At 37.8% G+C, this 10,955-nt stretch overlaps 1 protein-coding gene across 1 annotated transcript; it reads left to right on the forward strand.

Moving 5' to 3' along the window:
• The first annotated feature begins 5,223 nt into the window (after positions 1-5,223).
• Positions 5,224-6,180, forward strand: LOC127088337 (proline-rich receptor-like protein kinase PERK8). The gene has a single exon (XM_051029279.1). It carries the CDS (start codon positions 5,224-5,226, stop codon positions 6,178-6,180), a length of 957 nt encoding a protein of 318 aa, XP_050885236.1.
• Positions 6,181-10,955: the final 4,775 nt, after the last annotated feature.

Here is a 10,955-nt window from a genome sequence, read left to right on the forward strand (position 1 = left end):
ATGGGATAGAAAGAAGCAGAATGGTATCCATGATTTATGGAGTCAGTCAGAATAATAAAAGAGGAATAAGGTATGATCCCAGTGAAGATAAAACTTCCACAGATGACAAACCCAAATCTCCTTTTTCTTATCACTATACATATGCGCAAGCACAACGTTTTGATAATGCAAGATAACCTAAAGTTCTAAGAAACTTTGGGAAAACTAATCACAAAGGACCCAAAAGATTCTAGGTACCAAAGGATAAGATTGTTTATGTTGCAGATATCTTATGCAGCAGAGTTAAAAGACCAATCGTGGTACCTGGACTCTGGATGCTCGCGACACATGATGTGAAGAAAGTATATGTTCCAAAGTCTGGAACTTAAAGATGCTGGCTTTGTAGGTTTCAGAGGAAATCAGAAAGGAAGAATCAGAGGCTCCAGAACTATTGGTAATGGAACTCTTCGCTCTATATCTGATGTTCTCTACGTAGAAGGATTAATGCATAACCTATTATCAATAAGCCAATTAAGTGATAACGGTTATGATGTAATCTTCAATCAAAAAACATGTAAAGCAATTAATCAGAATAATGGAACAGTTCTATTCACTAGCAAGTGGAAAAACAACATTTACAAAATAAATCTTTCAGATCTAAAAGATCAAAATTTAAAATGTTTGATGTCTGTTCACGAAGAGCGATGGGTATGGCATAGACGCTTGGGCCACATTAGCATGAGAAAACTTTCTCAGCTAAATAAACTCGAGTTAGTCAGAGGTATACCTAAGCTGAAGTTTTCTTCAGAAGCTCTGTGTGAAGCATGTCAGAAAGGAAAATTTTCTAAAACATCTTTTAAAAAGAAAAATGTTGTTTCCACCTCAAAGCCTCTGGAACTTCTTCACATTGACCTTTTTGGGCATGTTAAGACATCGTCAGTCAATGGAAAGAAGTATGGACTAGTCATTGTTGATGATTTTAGTCGCTGGACATGGGTAAAATTCCTATAGCACAAGAGTGAGTCTCACTCTATATTCACTAGCTTCTGTTCTAAAGTGCAAAATGAATTTGACTCTAAAATTATCAGAGTCAGAAGTGATCATGGTGGCGAATTCAAAAATAAGTTCTTTGAAGAATTGTTTGACTCTAATGGAATATCCCATGATTTCTCCTGCCATAGAACTCCACAACAAAATGGAGTTGTAGAAAGGAAGAATAAGACACTCCAAGAAACGGCAAGAACCATGATCAATGAAACAAATGTGGCTAAGCATTTTTGGGCTGAAGTAGTAAATACAACGTGTTATATTCAAAATAGAATCTCTATAAGACCTATTCCGGAAAAGACTCCCTATGAACTGTGTAAGGGAAGAAACCCCAAAATTTCTTATTTCCATCCTTTTGGATGCTCTTGTTTTATTCTCAATACTAAAGAACATCTGAATAAGTTTGATTCAAAAGCATAAAAAGGTATAATGTTAGGATACTCAGAACGCTCTAAAGGCTACAAAGTATACAACACAGAAACCAAAATTGTGGAATAATCAATACATGTTAGATTTGATGATAAGCTTGACCCTGAAAAGTCAAAGTTAGTTGAGAAACTTGCATATTTGGAGATAACTCTTGCAGGCTCTGACGAAAAGACTAAAGCATCAGAAGAATATGAGAAACAAAGTTCAGATGCAACTGAAGTTTCAACTATTCAGAAAAGATCAAGAAGTCGCCCTAACATCTCTGAAGATTTGATTCTGGGAAACAAGGATGAACCTGTCAGAACTAGGTCAACATTCAAAGTATCTGAAGAAACTCCTTTAGGATTAGTATCTCCAATCGAACCTACTTCCTGTGATGAGGCACTTCAAGACAATGATTGGGTTCTAGCAATGAAATAAGAACTGGATCAATTCTCAAAGAATGATGTCTGGGATCTTGTCCCAAAGCCTAAAGGAACTCATATTATTGGAACAAGATGGGTATTCAGAAACAAACTGAATGAAAAAGGAGAAGTAGTCAGAAACAAAGCATGACTGGTGGCACAAGATTACAGTCAACAAGAAGGCATTGACTATAATGAAACCTTTGCTCTAGTCGCCAGTTTAGAATCTATTCGCTTACTTGTTTCATTTGCTGTAAATCATTCCATACAACTATATCATATGGATGTCAAGAGCATATTCCTTAATGGTTATATATTAGAAGAAGTGTATGTCAATCAATCTTCAGGTTTTGAAAATTCTAAATGTCCAGAACACGTTTTTAAACTAAAGAAATCACTGTATGGACTAAAACAAGCTCATAGAGCTTGGTATGAAAGACTAAGCAACTTTCTCATGGAACATGATTTCATTAGAGGAAAGGTTGACTCTACACTCTTTTGTAAAAACATTAGAAATGATCTCATGATATGCCAGATATATGTTGATGACATTATTTTTAGTTCAGGTAACCCCTATGTGTGTCAAGAATTCTCTGAGCTAATTAGGCAGAATTTGAAATAAGCTTAATGCAAGAAATAAAGTTCTTTTTGGGAATTCAAATCAATCAAGCTTCATAATCTACCTATGTATATCAAAGTAAGTACATAAAAGACATTATGAAGAAATTCGAAATGGCAGAATGCAAACCTGCTAAGACACCCATGCATCCAACCTGCATTCTAGAGAAAGAAGAAACTAGTCAGAAGGTTTGTCAGAAGCTCTATCGTGGTATGATAAGCTCTCTTCTCTATCTGACGGCCACACACCCTGATATTTTTTTAGTGTATGTCTCTGCACCATATTCCAATCAGATCCCAGGGAATCTCACTTAACAGTCGTTAAAATAATCCTAAGGTATCTGAAACGAACCCCTAACCTTGGCCTGATGTATGAGAAAACATCAGAGTATAGGCTCTCTAGTTATTGCGATGCAGATTATGCAGGGGACAAAATGGAACGCATAAGTACATCTGGGAACTATCAGTTCTTGGGAAATAATCTCATATCGTGGGCCAGCAAAAGACATTCAATCATCGCCCTGTCAACTGCAGAAGCAAAATATATATCAGCTTCACTCTGCACTACTCAGATGCTTTGGATGAAAAATCAACTAGAAGAACTTCTGATTTTTGAGAGTAACATTCCTATCTTCTGTGATAATATTGTTGCCATATGTTTAAGTAAGAATCCTATCTTGCATTCCAGAGCTAAGCACATAGAAATAAAACATCATTTTATCAGAGACTATGTTCAGAAAGGGGTAATATCATTAAAATTTGTTGATACAGACCATTAATGGGCTAACATTTTTACTAAACACCTCGCTGAAGACAAATTCTCTTTTATTCTGAAAATTTAAAAAATTGAAATTTGCCCAGAATAAACCAAATGTGCTTATCTGAAATAGCAAAATAAGGCCCTGAAATAAACATCTGTTATCTGACTCTAATACTTCTACCAGTTAGGAGTTATCTGAATCAGAAATCCTCAAGATCCAATCGTTTGGTATTCCTGAAGGTTAGATAAATTAACATGTGGGGTATCATGCGTCTGACCTTGGATCTTTTAGACAGTTGTCTAGCAGAAATCAAGAGATAAACCCTTGAGATCTCCTCGAGCAGTGTGTTGATTTGGGGATTAGACCTCTATCATGGGCTGTAATCATTTATCCCCTAAGCATGTAAACTTGGATAACGTGCATCATTAATTTCATAACTTCTAAGTTGCCTCTAACACTGTCATTTTGCATGCATTTATTTGGGTATTTATACTTTCCACTCATCATAGACTCACACTTTCACACTCAGGCCCTACACAAACCCTCTCTCTCTCTCTCTCTCTCTCTCTCTCCCACTTCTTCATCATCTCCAACCAAGTTCTTCATCCTTCAAGCCATTTCAAAAATTCCTACATGGATACTCAATAACAATCAGTCTACAACTACTCACAACAGATGGAATCAACTGATCAAACACCCATTTCTACTCAATAAACAACTGCAACCACTGGTGTCGTTTCAACCCCCACCTACATAGAACCACACATTCTTGACCGTGAACCTCATATTCACCTTGCAATGCCATTTGAGAAGCTTGAGGTACTGTGCAAATTGCTGGTGGATTTCGACAATATGAAGCGAAATGACATAGACCTCACTGAGGAGTTAAGAATGCAAGGGTGGGAAACCTACTTGCAGTGACTCTACGGTCCGGTGTACACCCTGGTAAAGGAGTTCTAGCGCTTCGTAGACTCAGATTATCACTATATCGTCTCTCATGTTCTGGGAGTCAAAATAGTCATCACTGAGAAGTCAATAGCCTCCCTTCTGAACATGGAAAAGATGGGGGGAAGAAGAATCTACAACATTAATCCTAGGGAAAAGTATCTGTCCCAGGAAATAGCCCCCACCATCTTTCAACAGAACGCTGAGGGCAATCTCCGTGTCTGGCTGAAGATCATCATGGGCATCATCCATCACCGGCCTGCATCAAACTCTTCTGACTACATCAACATGGATCAGAAGTGCATCCTTTACTGCATCCACAAAGGACTGAAACTGAATCTGCCAGCACTGCTCTTCAAGTATCTCAGAGATTTTGTCAAGGATAACAGAAATAATATGAAGCCATAACCTACATTCCTCTGGGAAGACTTATCTCGAATGTTCTGATCGAGAGTGGATTGGTGGATCACCTGATCCGTCACAATCTGATGGAGGATGTCACTATTTACATTGGAAGACCTCTGAATGCTCGAAATCTAAAAAGTATGGGGGTAATTGAGCAAGTCAGAGCTAAATCAACTCTAGACACTTCCTGGGAAGCACTCAAGGATCAGAGGAAGATTCCCAACGGTCTCTATCTTTTCTCAAAGATTGACCCTCCAGAAGTGGTGGCTCACTATCTGAAAGACCTCGCAAGCCAAGGGATGGATATTTCTGAGTTCTCTGTGGACTGGCTACCTGAGCGTCCACCATACTTCATGAAGAGACAACGGGAGCCATTTGAGAAGTCCAAGAAGGCAAAGAAGGCAAAGTTGGGAGAAACCTTTGGGTCAAGACCTCTAGTCCCTCTGGCTGATTCTCTAAGTAAGTTTATGTCTCATTCTCACTCTGTTAAATTAAATCTTATTGCTTCTTCTCTTCCCCAAAACACTCCCGTCTACACCCCATCATAAACACCTCCCTCCACCACCAGAACTTCTAACCCACCATCTATTAAATTTAATCTCGCAACCACTACCCTACCCGTTTCTGAAGCATAAATGTTGAACGAAACCACCTCACCATCATCTTCATCACCTTCATCCCCACCAAACTACATTCTCTCATCAGATAACGAACCCTCTGACCCACAATCCCCCACTCTAGCTCAACTTCAGGCCCGTGCTCTGGCCTCACAACAACCATCACAACATGAACCTGAACCTGAAGTCACCTCTCTAGCCTCTGCACAACAAAGTCCACCTCCATCTGATCAACCTCAAACACCACCCCCTAAACAACAAACAAATCCACCTCCTGAACAACCAGTACCTTCACCAGTTGAACATCAACCGAGTCCACCACCTGAACAAACAACACCACCTCCCTCTGATATTCCCCCACTACCAACCTCTGAAGACATCATCACTCCTCCAAATCCCGCTGACACCTACCCAACTCCACTATCCTCCCCATCCTCTAACCCTGAACCAGAAACCGCCTTCCCCATATTAGAAGAAGCAATAACTTTATTTGTAGAGTCTTCAGTGGAGAAGATCAAGTCTCTGTCTGTCAACTTTGGCATCAGGGATGATCCCTCTTCAGTGAGGATCCACTTGAATAGAGTGATCAGATGGATGACCTCTAAAGCTCTCAAATTGAAAGGCCTCTCTGAACAAGTCCGCAACGACTTTATCAGAGATGCTGGAATAAGGCTACGGGCTCGCTTGGATAGAGAGGCCGAGGAAAAGGCCAGGAAGGAAGAAGAAGAGGAAGCTTGCTTGGAAGAAGAACAACAAATTAGAGAAGCTGAAGAGAAGGTTGCTACTGAAGTTGCTGCTACTGCGGCTGCTGCTGAGGCTGAGGCAAAAGCTAAAGTCGAAGCTGAAGAGGCAACACATATTGTTGCAGAGGAAGCTACAAAGGCCAGTGTTGATGCTCTGACTCAGAGGGAGAAATCTAAGTCTGGTTTTTCCCCTCTGGTCTTGAAAACTCTAGAGGAACTGCAAAAGGAATAACAAGTTGTGAGAGCAAGGTTCGATCACCAGGACTCCGTCAACAACAACATTCAGAACATACTGACTCAGCTGCTCCAAAGGATGCCTCCGCCTTTAAACCCTTAGGCACTTAGGCTCTTTGGGTGTTGTTTTCCTTATGATGTTTTTTCTTATGCTTTATGATATATGCTTTCATTGCTGCCTATCTATACCAGTTTTTTTTCTCTTATATATGAATATCCATTTCCTGCCTAAATTTCTGTCTTTTTGAGTCTGACAAAAAGGGGGAGAACTATAACAACTCTGATGAAAATACATATCTTAACCTCTTAATGCACTACAACCATTTATATCTTAATGACTTATGAGAACTAAAGTTATGCTGGATAACAGCTAAGGTACAAAACCAACAACCACACAAGGAAGGTCTGGTAAGAACTTCTGATAAATCTGCTAATCTAACTCAGGGGGAGTCCATTGTCCTTATCTAATTCTGAGATATTACTTATTGTTTCATCTTCACTCTGACCTGTTTTGTCATCATCAAAAATGGGGGGATTGTAAGAACAAATTTAGTTCTACAATGTATCTCTAAGATTTTGATGATAACAAAGGATGAAACAAAAATGGTACCCTAATGAAATATTTCTAAGTGTACAGGACTCTAATAAAAACAGTCATATAGACAATCATCAGATATAGAATCAAGCGATAAGATATCACTCAGACGATACGCACCGGAAGCTCTGACTCTGATCAAATGCAAGTGCAAGCCAAACTAAAAAAGTCAGACACTCTGAAGCGGAAGAATGACTCTAGAATCTAAAGACGTACGCTCAGACAAAGTCAAGTAAAGAAAAACTCTTGAGACAATCAGTAACAAGCATCCTCTAAAGTCACAATCACTCAATGAAGTCTCTGACTCTAGGATCCTCTGATTCAAAAAGCTTAACCTTGAAGAAACTCGCTTATGGAAAGAAACTATTTTTAGAAGGATGTTATGACGCTCCAAATATTGCTTTGGAAAGAACACGAAGATTAATGACATTAATCATTCATCAATGCCCAAGATTCTGACATCAACATCACCCAACGGTCTTCTCACTCTCCTATATAAAGGATGGAACGCCACCCAAAGAAGATACCTGAAACACACGAGAATACAATACTTTTGCCATTCATTATTCTTTCTCTCACGAGCTGCTGCTCTAACGTAGGAATAATTCTTGTTCTTATCTTGTGTAATATCTCTTTATTGTTAGAAGCACTATTCATTACTATAATCATACTATTGCTAAGATAATTCCTCAAGTGACTTGTGAAGTCTGAAAACTTGAGAGGGCTAAGGGATCATTATTCTCTTAAACTGTTGTTTGTGTAATCTTTCAAGATTAGTGGATTAAGTCCTTTTTGAAGGTGAAATTACCTTGGCCGGGTGGACTGGAATAGCTTTGAATTTCAAGCAAACCAGTATAAAATTCGGTGTTGATTTCTTTTGTTTCTGCGTGTGTCTAATTTAGTAAAAGTTTTTATTCTTCTAAAACAATTCAAACCCCCCGTTCTTGTTTTTCTCTACCTTCATATTGAATATGGCTTTGTCTTCATTCATAGATTCATCGTGCATGACATAGTTAGATAAAGGCTTATGAGTAGCCATTTCTTCAGCAAACTCATCTTCCTCTTCAGTTACTTCAGTAACTATATCGTATTGTAATTGCAGTATGGATATGATATTACATATAATATCTAAACCATGCATCGACCCTTAGTCAAAGTCATTACTCGACATCTCTTCGTCTTCACCGACGAAAATATTTGGTTTGTTTTCCATCACTGGTGATAGTGAGGAGAAAGCCTTTGTTTTCTTTTTCATCTGTCCATCAGCCGTAACTTGAACACTATTATTCTTGCTTGCGGTCCCTGCTTCAAAGACATCTTTTTTTGTTTCTTTTGTGCCTCTTCGAATAGGTTCGCATCATGGGGATCTTCCCCATGTAGTTTTTAGAAATATATCAATATTTCTTGGATGTCTGAAAGTTGTTGAGGTAGGAGGAGCGTCCACCTACAACTATCTGCTTCCACTTTCCCTTATCAGCAGTTTACCTCCTTACAACTCCAACCCACTCCTTGTGAGTGACTTTAGCAGGCGAGACATATTTCTTATTTATTTGAGTCCTTTAAGTGACTCCCCTCTTGTTGAAAAAGAACTTGTTGTACCGTTCGTGTCTACCAACTTGCTTTGAATGATGTGGATTTTTTTCCAACTCTTTTGCAGCTTCTTTGTCAAAAATAGCGTTGCAACATGGGTACAACATAAAGTCAGAATATTTGAGCTTGCACCTATTCAAAAAACTGATGAGTTCCTCCTCAGCGTTGGGAAAAACCACCTTCATTTGTTCTTCGTAACTAGATTCAACACCTTCTATGCTCTTGATAATATCAACCATGAACACATCCACAAGCTCAACTAAAAGAGCTTCATTGACCTTAGGTCAACTTCTCTGTTCTAATGGCGGTGTCTTAAGCCTTTTAGGGATTACTATCTGACCATTATAAAATAAGAGATCAAAAATTTCGTCATATTTAGTTCCATCAAACGTATAAGTTTTTGTGACAAATTTCTCGTTTTTTGGTTCAATGGTATTTTTTCCATTTGAAAGTTTTAGTAATTTACATACAGTCATAACCCAATTTTTTCTGGCCATTTTAAACTTTCAAGCATCCAACTTCATTTTGTTTTTCTTAGAATAAAATTCCGGTTCTATAAACAGATCGGTTACTTTGATTTTCAAATGTGCGTCAGATTAGCGGGAAAAAAGTTTAAAGATCGGGCTTGTAGATGTTAGTTTTATAGATCTAAGGTTTGTGTAGTCCAACCTGGTGTGCTAGTTTAATTTTTTAGGTTCCATTTGTGGTCGCATTTTGATCAGCCTGAGCCTTTTCAACTGGACTTTTTTTACTGCAAAATTTGATCTTTATTTGTCTGTTTTACGTAATTATATTTTGTGTAGATTATTTCAATACATTCATTTTATTTTTTTGCGCAACTTTGTGTCCGATTTTGTTCAATTTAATTCTTTTTATTTTTATTTTTCTATCAAAGTGTTAAGCAAAAAAATAGAAATAACTAAAACAATTATTTTATTTTCTTTGTTTTTATTGAAAAATATATATTTGATTTTGTTTATTAGTTTTAAACTAGTTTTATCACTTAAAAATTAAAAAAGGTTAATTTTGAAAACAAGGAAAAAATAAAAACCCTACTAACATGGTATAAGTATTAACTTTAGCCGATGAAATAGGGAAACATAACCACTCACAAACAAACCCCAACGACGCTTCCCGATTGGATATTTTTTCTCAAATTCAAAACGAACCAATGAGAATGAAACAACTCACTCTCTCAACAAGGGATCGCTCACTCAGCAATAAAAAATGGACAAAAAGAAATAAAAAGTTAACTTGTTTGGAATAGAGAAAAAACGAAAAAAGCTTCTGAGGAATGATTTTTTTACGTGACAACTATACACTTACAACCCCAATACTCTCTCTTCATTTTTCATCCATTGACCCCACTCTCCCATTCCACTAAAAAATTAATGTTATCTTTTCCCTCCATCTAACAAACTCACACCATTCTCTTCCTCTTCTTCAACGGATCACCACAAGTAGACCTATACACACAACCACAAAACCTTCTTCTTTCCTTCACTCAGTGGCTTCAACATTACAAAAAAAATTCTACTTTATCCCATGTAAACCACCTTAACACACTACTCCACCTCCAAACCTTGCTCTAACTAACCTCCACCATTAACAACACAACAACACCACACAACCTACAAACTAAAGCAACCACTCCACCACCTCCAAACCACCTTCAACCTCCTTTCTCTAACAACTCTCCTACAAGCCTCGACCACCTGCGTAACTGTGAAACACTCTTCAACTCACATACTATGCCACCCATCATTTCGGCGATGTCCTCACACAAGCTTAACACCATCATCTCGCCGCCACCTTTTCACCATCATTTAACCACCACCAAGCAGAACCATTAACTTAGTTACATCACCACCTTGCAAACAACTTCAAAAAATTATGAGTCCACCTCTCACCCATCTTCCATTTTCCAATAAAAATAACCCCTAATGTATACCTTACAAACATCTACATGACCTTGCAACTCATCCACGCAACACCACGTTTTTATGGCGAGTGAACATCATAACCACCAAATCTCTTCACGACATTGCTCATGCAAAAACAAAACAATATCAATTCACATTTTGGTAACGGTTTCGAGTTGTTTGTTGTGTGTCAAAATTATGTTATGTTGTTTGGTGTTGTATAAATAGTTTTCTACATTTCGAAAATGCTTGAATATATTATGTTTTCATTACGTTACGATGTCGCGAGTTTGAACCCAACTTTGCTATTGAATATGTATTGAGCACATATATTATCCGATTACATGAACTTGACACTTTTTATTTTGATTCGTGGAACTTTGCTGGTTGTTTAAGGTTGTAGCTTTTGTTTGTATTATTTTCATTTCGATTCGTTGAAGCTTTGATTTGTAATGAATAATATATGCATGGGATGTGCCGTTTAAGTTTATTTTCTGTTATGTTGAAGTTGGATTGAATTTGTGGTGTAACGTTGTTTTCATATTCGTGCATCATACGAGGCATTTGCTTTAATTCGATTCGTTTGTGATGGTTGCAATTTTGTGTTAGCAACTTGCTGGATTTTGTTGCGTAGACGTGCGATGTGTTATTTTCATTGTTGTTATA

This window comes from Lathyrus oleraceus, chromosome 1 (assembly GCF_024323335.1).
Source record: "Lathyrus oleraceus cultivar Zhongwan6 chromosome 1, CAAS_Psat_ZW6_1.0, whole genome shotgun sequence".
Taxonomy (NCBI): Eukaryota; Viridiplantae; Streptophyta; class Magnoliopsida; order Fabales; family Fabaceae; genus Lathyrus; species Lathyrus oleraceus.